This window comes from Anomalospiza imberbis, chromosome 11 (genome assembly GCF_031753505.1).
Source record: "Anomalospiza imberbis isolate Cuckoo-Finch-1a 21T00152 chromosome 11, ASM3175350v1, whole genome shotgun sequence".
In the NCBI taxonomy this organism is placed as follows: Eukaryota; Metazoa; Chordata; class Aves; order Passeriformes; family Viduidae; genus Anomalospiza; species Anomalospiza imberbis.
In genome coordinates this window covers 16,467,003-16,482,996 of record NC_089691.1, presented here as the reverse complement: position 1 = coordinate 16,482,996, position 15,994 = coordinate 16,467,003, and the positions used below count along the sequence as shown (strand labels likewise).

The 15,994-nt window shown below is 44.4% G+C and overlaps 1 protein-coding gene across 8 annotated transcripts in view; it reads left to right on the top strand.

Moving 5' to 3' along the window:
• ADAMTS9 (ADAM metallopeptidase with thrombospondin type 1 motif 9) overlaps nt 1-15,994 on the top strand; it is an 80,875-nt gene that overhangs the window by 15,975 nt on the left and 48,906 nt on the right. For 7 of the 8 annotated variants that reach the window (XR_011003100.1, XM_068202159.1, XM_068202162.1 and 4 more), the window contains 10 exons: nt 741-824; nt 927-1,048; nt 1,415-1,455; nt 1,576-1,681; nt 3,534-3,683; nt 4,547-4,688; nt 4,900-5,007; nt 9,469-9,614; nt 15,527-15,708; nt 15,808-15,944. Coding sequence is in view for 7 of the 8 variants with exons in the window: in XM_068202159.1 (XP_068058260.1) it covers nt 741-824; nt 927-1,048; nt 1,415-1,455; nt 1,576-1,681; nt 3,534-3,683; nt 4,547-4,688; nt 4,900-5,007; nt 9,469-9,614; nt 15,527-15,708; nt 15,808-15,944 (1,218 nt within the window). In the remaining variant the exon portion in view is untranslated. The remainder of the gene's footprint in view (nt 1-740; nt 825-926; nt 1,049-1,414; nt 1,456-1,575; nt 1,682-3,533; nt 3,684-4,546; nt 4,689-4,899; nt 5,008-9,468; nt 9,615-15,526; nt 15,709-15,807; nt 15,945-15,994) is intronic. The other variant, XM_068202160.1, reaches the window with a different exon arrangement.

Here is a 15,994-nt window from a genome sequence, read left to right as displayed (position 1 = left end):
CAGACACCATGAGCAATATCACTGGTTGTTTAGTCCACATGCTGTACTCTTCTTTTTATTTAAGCCCATGTGAAATAACAGCTGAATTTAAAAAAGTACTTTGGGCGCTGTGCCCTCCAGAGGACTGATGCTGGTAGGTTATCAGTTGCCTGACTTCCCTTGCTGTCGCAAGTGGAAGGATCCTGTTGTCACCTTGATCCTTAGCATAGTTCTCAAGCTGGCTTTCCCAGCTGAGAACAAGCAGCTGAGTAGCTGCAGGTACTAAGATGCAGTAGTGCAGTTTTGAGACAGGCAGTTCTGTAGATGCAGAGTGACTGGCAGGGAGTATCCAACATATTTGTTTCTCTGGAGGGATGTTCATCCTGTTTGAGGGTAGAAGTGCACAGAATATATGGTCTGAAATTGCCCATTTCAAAATCAGGCAATTGGAAGAATAAGTTGCTTTAGACAGTCTTGTTTGGTGGCCTTTGTGTCTCAGAGCAGAATGATCCTTTATTTTGGTGAAATGTGTGCTAAAGCAAAAGGAAATGTTAGGTTTCTGTGATACCAGCAGGTTTTTTTTTTTTGTTCTAAAATTGTGCTTCTGCCAGAAGGTCTCTCCAAGTAGCATCAAAGCACTGAATAGGGCAGAAGAGCAGCCCAGGAGAAAAACAGTTGCAACATGAAACGTATATGTGTTGTCTTAATTGTTTATTTCCTTGAATGTTAACAGTAATTTCAAATACTGCTTTTTGAAACAGGTGGCTTCTATCTACAAAGACCCAAGCATTGGAAATTTAATTAATATTGTTATTGTGAAATTGGTCGTGATACATAATGAGCAGGTAATGGAAATTATTTTCTTCACGTTCTGCTTGACAATGGCATTTGTAGTGAGCATTGTCATGAATAATTAAAATACCTGCTTTCTGTGTGTTGCTTATCAGGATGGCCCTGCAATATCTTACAATGCCCAGACAACATTAAAAAACTTCTGCCAATGGCAGCAGTCCCAAAACCACCCAGAGGGAAGTCACCTTCGGCATGATACAGCCGTGCTTGTTACCAGGTGTGGTGAATATTCTCATGAAAACTGTAGCCAGTTGTGTGTCAGGGGCCATGAGCATGTAATATATGGGAAATGGTCAGATTTTGATGTGGATGTAATGGTATTTGCAGTTGTGGGAGCATGTGTCCACCAGAACAAGATGATTTTGAGAGGCTTGAGAATGTCTAAGGTCTGCCCATGGGTTTAGCACAAGATGAAAAACTCTGACTGTGGTGGGGAGTTTGTTTGGACTCTGGATGATATGGCAAACCAGCATGAGAAGGTCTGTTGGAGGACCAAGAGTTGTTTCTGCTGTTGTTACTTGTGCTTGTACCTTAACTCACTGCTGCATTGAGAATTAATGTGTCAGGTCTGTTCTGCTTTCAGGCAGGATATTTGTAGAGCGCACGACAAATGTGATACTCTGGGTAAGGAAAACCATTTTTTTGTCTTTTAATAACTTTTTTTCTAGTGACAATGTTAGTTGTCTGTGCTGAACTGTGAGTGACATTTCTTTTTCTATCATAAATCTCTCTGTTGTCTCCTAGGTCTGGCAGAGCTGGGCACAGTCTGTGACCCATACAGGAGCTGTTCAATTAGTGAAGATAACGGACTGAGCACTGCTTTCACAATAGCACATGAACTTGGCCATGTGTATGTTTTATGTAAATACATTTACATTTAAATAGCCCAATATTTATGCTAACTAGGGCTTGCCAGCCAGGCTGGGAACTAGTACTGCTGAACCTAATTATTTGAGGGGAGATCAATATATTTGGCTAGAAGATGCATCACTGAGGTAGATGAAACTGTGGGGTGCTCTGGAGCCTACATGAGAGCAGCCAAACCAGCAGGGCCATGTTTTGGGGAGGATAAATGACAGAGTAGCACAAGCAGCACCTAAGAAATGACATCCTGACCAAGCTATTGGAACTAGCCAGGGTTTTGGGCAGAGGTCCTTGGGGAGGACCAGGAGAAAGGATGCTGGCACATCTGAACTATATTTTGGGACTGAAGTCTTCTCTGAGAGCAGGTCCTCAGCCTGCCACAGCTTGTCCCACAGTGCTGGTGAAGGCAGTGCAGCAGCTGTGTGTGAAGGAGGAACTTACCCAGGGCATCTGGGAGGTGATGAGGTGTATAAGTGAGCTTGACTTAGCTCTTGAACTGTTTCATCATGGAAAATTTTGTGCTGCTGGACATCCCCAGAAGAGATGCTGCCATCCACCTCCTCCAGCAGAAATTTCTTTCAAACTATTTTTGCTTTTTCTCACTACTGAGATTTTTTTCCACTACTAAGCAGTCATGAGAAAAATCACCTTAGATCACATAGTTCTTTGCCCCTGACTACAACCTTAGGCAGCTGATTCAGTCCCAAACCATCACACGCCTGCTTTGCAGTGGAGGTCTGTAGATGTGGGATGGATGAGTACTTGGGAACAGATCTCTCATTGTTCTAAACTCTTGCTTTTCTTCATGGAGAGCTGGCTGAGACAGTCTATTTTTAACCACAGTAGTATTTGTTTAAATAAGACTTCCTGACAGAAAGTCCCCAAAGTTTTGGTGTTCCCCGCACCTAACCTATGGCTAATTCACTTGCTAATGCTGCCTCAGAGCTGCTGGGGGGGTTAGCAGTGCTCCCAAGAAGGAAACGCCTCTGTACTCTTTTTTTTCAGAGAGCAGAGTAAAAAGATGGTTTGTTGGAGGTAATTTTAATGTAATACAAACTCCCCAGCCTTGGAACACAGGATCACACCAGGTCACTTCCCCTTCCCCACTTCAAACAGCACAGCACTTTAAGCCGTTCTGTCTCCATTAGTGAATTTACCACATTCTTCAAGGTGTCATGTGCTGCAAACTTCACTTTGGTTTCTGCTGATACCAATGCTTGCTGGCATTTTGTAAACCTGCCACATAAAGTATAGGAGCCAAGTCTATCCCTGGTGCAACCCTGTTTAAGCAGCAGCGTGGCCCAGGGTATTCAACTGCAATATAAAATATTTTGCATCCAACAGTATTGTGTGCATGAGGGTCTGCAGTCAATGGGCTCAAGTCAATCATCTCCTTCAGAATTCCCTGAGATCAACTCTTGGATCTGTGGTCAGTTCCAGAGTATTTGCCATTTTTATGAAGGAGGGGCCAGACTCCAGCCTGTCTGCAGGATAGCAACCGTCAGCTGAAAAGGAAACTGCAGCTGGATTTGCATCTTACTCCAGGCTCCCTGGAGGACTTCTCTGGCTAAATATATGCAGTCATGGAGTGGAGAGCTTAGCAGGGTGCTGCACAGGTTTTCCCACATGAGTGCTAGAAACCCTGTTCATTAACACTTCTAAATTTATTATGAATATGTGTGTATTAATACTTTCATTCTGTATTATCTGTCAGCAACATATTTATGGAAAATTCTTGGTTTTGCTTGCATTTAGTTCACACTGTTGCCCTTGCTATGCTAAATACTTGATATTTGCCTCTTAACTGACTCTCCTTTTTACTGCTCTTTTCCTCTTAGATTTAATATGCCACATGATGACAATCACAAGTGCAAGGAAGATGGAAGTAAAAACCTCCAACAGCATGTCATGGCACCAACACTGAACTTCTACACCAATCCCTGGATGTGGTCAAAGTGCAGTAGGAAATACATCACTGAATTTCTGGAGTAAGGCCTTGCATATGCATGTGTTGGGCTGTTTTCACATGTCCATGTGTCCCATGGAGTTCTTCAGTTAGTTTGGAGTCTTAGTGTGCAGCGTTTGGAGGAAATCAGAGGGATTTGTGTGTGCACGCATCCTTTACATAGAGCAGGAATGCACCCCTGGCATCCAGTCCCTGCCAGTTCAGCCTCATGATAAGCTGGCAAGGACCAGCCTCTCAATGGGGAAGAATAAGTCTTCCCCCATGGATATTGCTTTTAAGGAATGTGTGTTCTCCTCAAACCTGAAGAATGACTTTTCCAAGCTTTGTGGCCCAGATACGGAGCTGTGTTTTAGAAGGCAGATTGAATCTGCCTTTCTGCTCCACAGGTCAAGATAAAGCCCTGGCACTAATCCGTGTGGGAACACCGTTCCAGGAGCCCACGGGTCAGTTTGATGCATAGTGATTTGCCCATTTTGCTGTGATGCCTTCCCGTGTGTTGTGGTGTGGAACAGAATGAGAGCCATGATGGTGTTCTGGCAAATCCAGGAGCTCAGTCCCTTGGGCAGTTCTGCTAATCAGTGATTTTTTTTTTTCTGAATTCTTTATAAAAATGCACCAGTGCTTGCTCAGCAACTAAATGCACACTTGGAAATGCTTTTGCCATGGTAGCTTACTGTGGTGTGGTGAATGGTTGCTGTCATAGCACAAGGGTGATGGTGTATGGGTAACACACCCTCCTGTGCTTGAGTTTGAAATAGCTCTTGTCGTGCTTGTTAAATATGGCAAACGTGGTGTGCAACTGCCCTAAGGCTAATTCAGGCAAACGCAAGTGGGATCTGATCTCCCACCTCCTGTTTAACACCAGTATTCTGATTTGTTTTGTAGCACTGGTTATGGGGAGTGTTTGCTTGATGAACCTTCATCAAGAACTTACACATTGCCTCAGCAGCTCCCAGGGCTGATTTATGACGTCAACAAACAATGTGAGTTAATTTTTGGACCCGGATCCCAAGTGTGCCCCTATATGGTAAGTGAAATTTCACACCTTATTTTTCCTGGTTTTGCCAGAGCAAAATAAGGTCTCCTGGGGTTGGATGAATGGCAGACTCACAATCCATCAACTTACTGTCAAGCTTGTGAGTTAATGATAAATCCTGGGGGATAATTTCATAAAGGATCATCTGTCTGGTAAGGCATATGGTACATATTTAATGTTTTGATCTCTGCAATCACTTAAGCAGATGCAGTGTCGGCGACTTTGGTGTATCAACGTTGATGGTCCTCACAAGGGATGTCGAACCCAACACACGCCTTGGGCAGATGGGACAGAATGTGAGCCTGGAAAGGTCTGTAATACCTGGTGGTTTGTGCCTCGTGGCTCTATTTCCTTGGGCTGAGGCTGAGCATATCAGTCAGAATCATCCTACCCTAAGGCCAGTTGTGTGGGGCATGGCTCTGACTGCAGCGCTGGAAGCCCAGAGCAGCTCAATGTGTTTTAAGCCTGATGGTGCCTGGGACATCTCCAGCCCAGATAACGTGATTAAAGTCAACTGCTTGGCATAACATTGTTTAAAGCAGGTATTCCTGGAGTGCTTATCTTTTTGAATTAATGCCCTTGAGTGAACTTTTGAGCAAAACTTTTGCAAAGCTTCCCTAAGCTTTTGTTAGAAATTGCCTATGTGATGTGAGTAATTAGTAATTCTGTGTAACATAAACTTGTCAGCTGGCTTTTCATTTTTGACAGCTTCAGAGTAAAATATAGAATTGGTTGACATTTTATGTGTGGAACATTTTTGGCAGTAATTCATAGAAACTTCCCATTTCCATGTGCAATGTTAATTTCCAGCTAGCATTGTGGTTTCTAGGGTAAGTGTTTAATTTTTAGTTATTCATATCTGTAGAAAAATACTTGAGAGCATTCTTCTTTTATTGAGATACTGAAGCTTTTGAATAAAAATGCTAACTGGTTCTTACTTTTATTCAGACACAAATAGTATTCTCCATCTGTGTCTAGTAAAAATAGTGTGATGTTATTTGACACAGTATAGCTTAAATTTTTGATTTTCTGGCTCTTAAGATCAACTTTAATAATAATAATGTTTTCTTTAGAAAGAGTCAAAGTTTTAAATCATAGTCTCTCAAAGGAACTTTAATAAAAATTCTGGATGCTATTTTAAATATAGTTTTCCATACAGGCTGTGGAACTCTTTGGAAATTTATCTTTTGATGTATGTGTCTGAAAACTTGCTTGTTCAATGACACTTGACTGGTTTCCTTCAGGACAATGAGCATCATGTATCAATTTGCCTTCCTTTCTTAAGGAAAAGTGCAATTGCAGATTTGTTTTTATGGTTGAGAAAGTGCATTAGAGATGTAATTGGAATGTCTAATGTTTTCCTGTAAAAACCCCATTTTGAGCATAGGTATCTGTGGAGGCCCTGTGACTTGAGACCTTGTGCCCTCAACTTCTCTGTTGGTGAGCTTGGGATCTGCTCACTGCTGAAAAATCAGCAATAACTTTGACATTTTCTTGAAATTCCAAAAATCTGGGCTGCAGCAAACCTGCACTTACCCTTGGATATGACCAGAGTGATGTGCAAACAGCAGCAGCTGAGCAGATCAGCACCCCCTCAGAGCCACCCTGTGTCATGCAGTGTCCAGCTGCATAGCTCTTAATAAAGACCACGTGGGCAAAAACATTTCAGGCCACAAATTTAGACAATCTGACAAGTTTAGACAAACTAGATAAGCGTGATGTGAATGTCTCAGCTGAGAGCAGATAGGCTCTTAAGAAAAGCTAATGCAGCCCACTCGTGTTCGGGCATTTAAATGTGTTCTCACAAAAGGGCTTTATGGAGTAATTTTGCTGTCTGTGTGTTCATCTGATTCAAGCTTAAAGTTTGGATCAACATAAACTCTGTCCTGCTTGGTATTTACTTGGGCTTATAAAGTGCTGAGGTGCAAGTCTGAAGTGCTTTTCCATGGAATAAATTGCTATTTTGGTACTCTGCTGTGGCCAGGAGCCCTGTCAAGCTGCTACTTGCTGACTAATGCCTCAAGTCTGCATGTTTAAAGCCCATGCTGTATGGGTTGGCAGATGGAGAAAATACCATACCATTTTTTATGGAGATATCTTTGGAAATAAGAGAGCCTGAATAGCTAAAAAAAAAGATTTAGCTAAAACTACTGGGATGTAGATTTAACTGGGCTCTAAATTTACTCTTAAATCAAGGGCATTAAAAAACATGAGAGTATTAACTTACGCATATTTTGCATGTGAGGACACCGAATTTAATACTGCTAAATCAAGCCATAAGCCCAACCCAGACTCTAGCTTTGCTGCATGATGGTTTTACCATGTTCCACAGAACCAGCTCATTGTTGGGTGGAGATAAATCTCTGAAAGAAGATAAAGGGGGTTGTAAATTTGGGCCACTCTCCGTGGTGGTTTTCAGGGCTGTTTAAAGAATGGCAACAGTAGAGCAGATGAACACTAATGATTTGTGTCTGCTGCCCTGTGGCAGCAGGTAGTGTGTCTGTTATGCATGTATGGAGCTGCACAGCCCCTTCTGCCCCCTGCTACTCCATTCAGCCAGCCAGCCCAAGGATGGCAGCTGGATTTGGGGAATTATCTGGAACTCCAGTGGCAAGACAAAGGAAAGGAAAGTCTGCTGTAATGTCTTCCATCCTTGCCAGTGCTCTCCAGCTCCACTGTGTGTCTAAGATATTTTGAATTTGCTCCAGACAATCTGCCTTTTATTCTCTTCATTCTGTGAGCTGTAAGCTTATAGGAAAGAGAACCCTGGCAGGCTTTTTAGTCTTTCTGCTGTATCTCAACATAGAAATTATTTTTAAAATATGAAAGGCATAAAGGTTGCACAGCCAGACTGTTCGCAGTGTGGTTCCAAGAAGCACCATTGTGTTTTCATGATAATCTTGCCATTTATTTAAAACAGCTGCTCTTTTCCCCTGCTTCACTTTACCAACAACTCCAACCCCCAAATTTTTAATAAAATCAATGGATGTAGATGACTTCCTGGTTAATACTCAACCATGAGATGGGAGACATACAGGTCATGTCACGGTCTGTAGGCTATGTTCATTCACTAGTTAGCTATTCAGTCATCTTCCCTGGGTCAGTGGTGCCAGGCATGACTCTGGTTACATATTTAGCTGTGAGCATCAACATTGCTGCAAGAAGTTCTCTACTGGGACAGCACTGTTGGATTGGTGTCATGCATTTCTGTTGTTGAAGGATAGCTGTTACTGTCTAGGGACCCCAACCTTCAGGTTTTCAACCTCTAAATGCCAGGAAGAGTTGTGCATTGTAATTTGTCCTGCAGCAAAGAAGCAGGCATTTCAGCTGATTTTATTGCTGTCCTTTACTGTAGCAAATGGGTTTTAGTCAGTTTTATCTGGGGAATCAGATCTTCCGATGAAAGCAAATCTGGGGCATTTTGCAGCCTAGAAACCCAAACACCACATGCAGGAGTCAAATTATGAGTTCTTCAGCTGTCCTGCAAACCATATCCATGGTCAAATGCACCTGAGATCAGTTTTCTTCATCAGCAAAGCTATGTAACAAGTCAGCCTTCATGGGCAAAAGGTGTCATATGTGCTGAAGAGCTGGTGTCCTGTGGGATGCACAGCCCCATGACAGCTTGACTCTGCTCTGTTTTCCTAGATAGCTTTATCCAAGGTGGTTCATAAGGGTGTGTAAAAAAGCAGATGAGCTTGTGGTGTGTCTTGCTACAGCCTTGTTGTGCTATTAGTGGAAGGGCTGGAAAAACACAATGCATCAGCAAATCTGACCCTGTTCCCATAAAGATCGTCAGATCTGAACAGCACCTGGTGCACAGAAACACTGCAAGGGAATATTTTAGTGATGCTCTCTACCTGTATTTGTAGTCTGTAGCCTCTTCTAATCTGTGAGCAATCAGCAATGTTTGGGCTTCCCATAATTACAAAGATTTAGGCATCTGTATGTCTCTGGGTTTAAAGCAACTGTAGCAAGCACTGTTCACTGAGAGGGGAAATTTTTCCATCTCTTCTGGTGAGGCCAGAAGGTGACTCTTCCCTCACTTCTGCAGAAGTCTGTGTAGTCCATCTAGTAAACATACCCCAAAGGACACAATTTATACCATGAAAATAGGGATGGGGGCTTGCCAAGGTAACTTAATCCAGTTTTCCAAACAAAAGAAAACAAGAATCATAGCTGGAAAACAGAAATGTAGACCAGATCTTGGCAAGTCCCATGTTATGTCTGAGTGTAAAAAAAAAAACAAACACTTGGGCTTGAGGAATTAATTTTTCTATTTTATTTGCCTTTTGGATTTGGAAGTTTTCTGCTTTGGATAAATGTGAGGAGGTTTGAGTTTTCCCTGGTGTTTCTCCTTGTTGCCTGTCTCCTCCTCTAACACGGCTCTCCGTGCAGAATTTCTGCAGCTCTCCAGGAAATCAGATAGAGCAGCTTTTTGAAAAGCCAGTGCTGTGAGCTTGCTGTGTTGCTTAGCACCAGTAAACAGGGACTATTTAGTAGTTGCTGTTGTCTTTAGTCTTCATCCCATAAATCATTCCATAGTCTCAGCACCTTGCCTTCACTTTGCTATTTAAGGGTATGGAGAAAGAATAATATGGGGGTGACAGACGAAAGTAAAAGTAGTTCAGTTTTATTTGATTGCAAAATCATTGTGTGTGGCTGAGAAGTAAGTGAGGCCGAGTCTTGTTGCCCAGGCTGGTCACTGTTGGTCGCTCATAATGCAAAGCAGCATAATCCCACCTTTGCCATGTCTCTCCTTCACGTGCAGCACTGCAGGTTTGGGATGTGTGTGCCCAAGGAGCTAGAGGCGCCGGTGACAGACGGAGCCTGGGGCACCTGGAGCCCCTTCGGGACCTGCTCGAGGACCTGCGGCGGCGGCATAAAGACAGCGATTCGAGAGTGCAACAGGCCCGAGTGAGTGCACAGAGGTGAAGTGCCACAGGGTGAGATGGGGAAAAGCAGTTTGGGCTGCCCAAATGAGCTGAAATCAACTTTGGCTGTCCCCAGTCCTTGTGAGTGCCAAGGACAGGTGGCTTTGCCCTGGGGATGGGTGGCTTTGCCCAGCATGGGTGAGGCAGGATCTGGTCATTGGTGTGTGGGTGAAGTGCTCTAAAAAGGGATCCATTCAGCAATGAGAGATAAAAAGCTGATACCTACATGGGTTTATTACCTTCTGTTTTCCTGTGGAGGCACAGCTGGGGTCCCACTTCCAGAGGTGTTTTTCTTTCTCCAAAGCTGTGATTCAGAAAGGAGGGAGAGAGGAAGGAGCCTTCCTTTTTCACCATTTTACCCCGGATTCGGTTGCTTTTGCAGCTGTTCCTAGAGGGCTTTATAATAAAGTTTTCTACCATTTTATTCCTGCTTTGTCTGGTTTTGCAGCTTTTGGCTGCTTTTGCAGCTGATCCTTTATACAGTTACATTTCAGCTGGTGCAGACTAGCCAAGCCTCAGCAGAAGTCTGTGACCCATTAAAAAGTGGCACTCAAAAATGTTTGCTATCAGCCTGGAATGCAAAATCCTGCACCGTTTGAAATGGCAGGGAATTTTGCTGTGGGCTTCAAGGAGACAAATATGTAGCTGGTGCAATAGTAATAGCTTGAGCAACTGGTATGAAAGCAGCCTGTTTACATAAATTGTGAATTGTGCTGGTTTCTGTTTAAATGCCTTCTTGCAGAAGAAGGGAGGCTTTCTGGGCTTTTATTTGGGACTGAGACACAGACAGGAGAGGTCTGTGGGGCTGGTTGCACTGAGGGGTCTTAAAAAGACTCCTGTTTCTCATCACTGGTGTTGGATGGTTTATTGCCAAGGAAATTGCCACTAGGGATATGCTAGTGATAGTTTTATCACTGCTAATGGAAGAAGGGAGAGTTTATACCTCTGACACTGATGGTGTGGTAACAGGAGAGGCTGCTCAGCACAGCTGGGCAAGTGTCAAAAGTTGAGGCTGAGAGAGTAGGACACCAGCACGTTAATTAAAACAATGCTAAGAAAAACACAAGTGCAGAGGGCTCTCATCTGGCTTTGCTGAGTCAGCACGCTCCATATGGTCTTCAATAGCCATGGAAAGACAAAAACAAAGCATCTCTGCATCTCTGTTGCTGAAACTTTGGATGCTGTCAGCAAGATGTATTCCTGTCTTCTGAGAGGCATCTATTCAGACTGAGCTTTTTGTGATAGAAAATCTCCTTTATCCTATAGGCTAGCCAAGGGATTTGAAATTCCATCTTCCCTGATAGCTTGTGGTTTGTATCCTGGTGCTTCAGTAGGTGTATTGCTGTGGCTGGGATTTGCAAAAGCACCTAAACACACTCGGCACCAAGCTGCCTGAGAAATCCTTATGATTGATAGTGGTTATTTTCCAGGCCCCCTTTCCTGAGCCTTGTGCTGGCACTGGCCTTTCTTCTCCAGCCCCTCACAAGGTCTCTGTGAGGCGTAGTCCGTCCTGGCACCATCCACAGGGCTTTCCACTGATTGTTGATTCGTGCCTGTCATTTGACACCATAGTGTGAGCTCCCACCACCTGTGTCCCCATTATCATGGGGCTGCTAAAATGATGGAAATGGATGAGACCCCACTGGATATTCTCTTGCCTTTTTCCCTTCTCAAAGTACTTCAAAAAGAGACAGTTTCTCTCTGTTGTAGAAGGCAGCAAACCCAGCCCAGATACCTTGAGTAAGGCCTGAAATAATTCTCAATAAGTCTTTTATATTCAAAGTTGGTTTAGCTTTTTAAAGTTGTTTCTGTGCATGAGAATCTGGGGTGGGATCTTGCATCCAGTAAAAAATTGTGTTAAATCTGGCATTGAAAATTACATCCATTCCCTCCATGCTACAGAAAGTAAGGCTGCAGCTCCTGCCTCTCTTTGTAGAATGCTGTGACACCTACATGGGCAAGTATCCTGCAGGGCTGCAGGAAGAACTGTAAGCCTCTGGAATTGCAACAGACTGTTTTGACATGCCCTGAAGGAATGTGTTTGCTAACCAGAGCAGACCCTTCCCACTGAGATTGCCCACATGGGAATTTGAGCCTGGCTAGTGGATAAAGCCCATGGCTGTGGTGCATCATCACAAGGTCTGTGGTGCAAGCCCTGACTTTCAAAGAAAGACATGCTGCAGAATTATGGGAAAGGGCATATTTGTTAACATGTCAATACCAGAAGTCCTGTTTTCAGGAATGGCTGTTTGGACAGGGGAGTGTTATCTCTGGATATGAGTTAGATCACATTTGCATTTTAGTCCATCACAGAAGTATCCACCTGTGCTGAAAACTGTCTGAGCCTGACATGCAAACACATGTATTGATAACTGTGCTAGCCACCAACCAATTCCCAGTCCTAGGGCTTCCTGGAATGCAGGGAAGGATATCTCAAACTGATCTGTGCACACTGGAGCTTCACAGATTTTTCTGCAGTCACGCATGAGCCCAGGTACATGGGCAAATGTGCAGATGAACACATGTGCCCTGCAGTTAATTCTCCTGGGGCTTTTCCTTGTGGCAACCTCAGTGCTCCCAGGCAGAGCTGCTGCCCATGGGGCAGATGCAAAGCATCCCCAAAAACAGCACTTCTTGGCAGGGTGTCTGTACCTGGTGCTGCCGGACTGCTGGGAGCTGGGTGCTACTTCAAAATCTGCAAGTGAAAATGCTGAAGGTAATGGATTAAGCATCATGTATTTCAGACCTGTTGGGGTGGGAATGGGGATGAGGCCCCATCATTCCCGGGGCCTGAGTCTCTGGGCTGCTGGGAGGAGTGCAGTGGGTCTGGGGTGTGTGCAGGAGCTTGTCAGGGGAATGATACTGGACTGAAACTGGCTCCACGCTGGCTGTTAATTGGTCAAATAGTTGAAGAAGGGAAATGGAAGCAAAACAAGGAGGTTTCTATCCACATACTGCTTTCCCTTCTGTCTCTGTGGTATATTGTTGATGATCCATAAAAGTATTACACAGAACAAAGTATGCTGTATTTCTTCATTACACTGAAAATTGATGTTATATGAGGGTGACTTCTTTTTCAGGGTCAGCTCTTTCTGTCCCTCACATTTTGTGAGAAGCAGTGCTGGTTAAAAACACTCGGAAACTTGTCAGGGGAGTTTGGAGCTGTTTTTAAGTGTCAGAAGTGTGAGTGTGCTGGGCCCCCAGCATTGTCTGCAAGGAGATTTACTGCCAGGGTTACAAAGCTGACAAAGTTTGCAACAAGGGGGCAAGCTTTAGCATCCTTCAGTTTGTGGTGTGTCCATGTGTCAATGTTATCTCAATCTTAGGGGTCATGTCTAGAGAAGAGAAAACTAAATAGTAGCTTGGGATTTTGGATTTTATCAGACATACCTTTAAAAAAACAAAAGGGGCTCCTGCATGTTTTTCATGTTCTCCTTAACTAAATAGTTAAGAGTTTCATTTTAGTTAAATTTATTTATATTGGAAGCAATGTGGTTGCCATAAGAATGTTGTAATTGCAATTTTTTTAAAAGAAATGCCCTCTTAAAGGTTTGTATAACTCAGAGGCTTTGTCAAACTGCAACAGTCCTGCAGAGGTACAAATGCTTTTGAAGTGAAAATGATGAATCCTTTTAATTCCCCCATGAATGACTCAGACTCACCCAGGTCTGGAGTGTGCTGCTGCTGTGATTAAGAAGGTTCCTTGTGTGCTGTGTGGTAATATGGTTGAGATGTCCCTTTGTAGCTAGAGGTAGCTCATGTGCCTGCATGGGAGTAGTCCATGGGATGGGCTCTGGTATTGGGAAACCCCCAGCAATTGCCATTGTGCCTGCAAGGCAAGGAGGAGTTTGGGCTGTGTCTGCAGGAGCTGCTGTGCTGGGATGGCCCTGGAGCTGTCCCAAGTGTAATCAAGTAAGTTCTTTGAAGTTGTTTGTCATAACAAGGTGGACAACAGATTAAATCAGTAAAAATAGGGTTTAGACTTACTCCTCCACTAGGAACTGTAAAGATGTAAAATCAGTCTGTAATCAGGAATCTGCAATGGCCACTGTGCAGTTGCTTGGGCTTTTTATCACTGGTACTTGTTTAATTGCAAACACCAGAAACCTTTGTAAGTGACAGGCATTTCACTTTCCAGATGGCACGTGAGAACTGCCCTCAGAGCAGATAGAGATGGTGTTGTTAGCTATTGCTCAGGGCTGTGCCTGAGGACAAATCATACCCTGTGGTATTTAGGGTAGGACTGGAGGGGTCTGCCCCAGAGCAGTGAGGATCTCTGTGACTGGAGGATGCTGGCAGGAAAAATCCCACGTGTGTAACTGGTGGTGCTCAGCATCTCACCTGCAGCTGCTCAAGGACACAACTCCTTCTGCCAAACCTGTGAGCATCCCTAGTGTGGTGCTGATGGGGTGGTGGGAAGTCTGCCTGCCTTTCCCAGTTTTGCAGGCAATCTTTTGGCAAGAGCAAGCTGTTCTGTGCTTCTGTCTCTCATTTGTTTCACAGGAACTCTGTTATTTGAGTCACAACAAATTTTCAAGTGTAAGAGTGAAGATTTGTTATTTGTGAGAGAAATGGCACTGCTGGGCTTCCTGAGTGGTGGAGGTGCAGAGATGCTAAAAAATTCAGTTCAGCCTCAGGAACTTGTTGACTTACTGTGTGTAGAGACCACTGTGCAGCTGCAGGGAGGTGCTGTCTCTTTGTTAGAGGTGCTGGCTGCATGCAACATGGAGATCTCATGGTGAGCACCTCTGTTCTGAGGGCAGGGGTGGTTCCCATTTATCATTCATCTGCATCTTGAAGGGTTCTCCAAGTGTGCAAACCTTGTGTGTGTTTCTTCCCAATGGAGCTCCAAGGGAAGGAGCATTCTGGTAGCATTCCAGAATGAAATGCACTGATGGGCACCTGGTCCCCAGGCAAGGCAGAGCTGATCCTGAAGAACAGCCCCAGAAGGCAGGTGTTGTGGGTGCACAGTTGTTGGAGCCTGGCAAGTCACTCTTCTGATTGCACTTCTTGCTAGTGCAGGCACTCATGTTTCAGAGGGTAGGCAGAAGATGTAGGTTTGGTGGCTATTTTGATATGCAGCTCATTCTTGCACCACTGCTGGCAGCAGATGGAATGGGAGAGGCTCTTTCAGTCCCCAGAGTGAAGTTCTCTGGCAAAGGCTTCATCTACATATGAGAAAAATATTTTTATGACTACAGCCCTGAATCTGTGAGTCAGGAAATTTAAAATGATAGCTTCTTCAAGGCTTATCCACTGGCTGTTATGTGGCTTGGATGGGATCTCTCTTCCCAGTTTATACCAGTGTCATCCTACTATAAAATGGGAGTAAGTTTTTTATTGGCTGTCATTGGTGCTTTCTGGAATATATGGAGGTAAAGTTGTTTCAAAGTGCTCAGCATTACCATTTTTAACATTTGGGGCTAGAAATCCTGAAAGACTAAGTGCTGTCTGACCTTTCAGCCTCTGCAGGGGAGGAAGCCTTTTCTCCTGTAATGTTTAGCTATTTGCAACCCACTAGATCAAAGGCAAATTGTCAGCCACAAAATCCATAGGACTGATGGGGTTGTAAGGAGACATGGGCCTGAGTGGGATCCCTCAATGTGAAAATAGATCCTCAGGTGGGGAAGATGATGTTGCTCTTCCTTTCTGGTTTCTCTCACTACCATGGCACCTATCAGAAAGCAAATATTCTCTTTATCATCCCTTTTTATTGCATATGTGGGATTTTTTTGTTAGACACCAGCATAACATTTCCTGCTTGTCAGCCTGGGATATTAATTAAAGATATGCAGAAAGACAGAGCCCACAAAATGCTGTTGCAAATCCTGACTGTACTGAACTAGTTGCAGAATTGCAATTCCCCTCATTTCCAGCCGGATGTTTCCTCTGCAGACCCAAAAACGGTGGGAAGTACTGCGTGGGTCGTCGCATGAAGTTTAAATCCTGCAACACAGAACCGTGCTCGAAGCTGAAGAAGGATTTCCGGGATGAGCAGTGTGCCGACTTTGATGGGAAGCACTTCAACATCAACGGGCTGCCCACGAATGTGCGCTGGGTTCCCAAATACAGCGGCAGTAAGTGGCTGGGGGGATGCAGGTCCTGCCTCCTGGATTGCTGCCTAGGGGTGAGGGTGTTCAGATAACGTGCTCCTGGTCTCCCTCCCTCCCCCGCAGTCCTGATGAAGGATCGGTGCAAGCTGTTCTGCCGGGTGGCGGGGAACACGGCCTATTACCAGCTGCGGGACCGCGTCATCGACGGGACGCCCTGCGGCCCCGACACCAACGACATCTGCGTGCAGGGCCTCTGCCGGGTAATCATTGTCCCTCCTCCTCACCAAAGGGAGATGGCACTTTGGTAGGC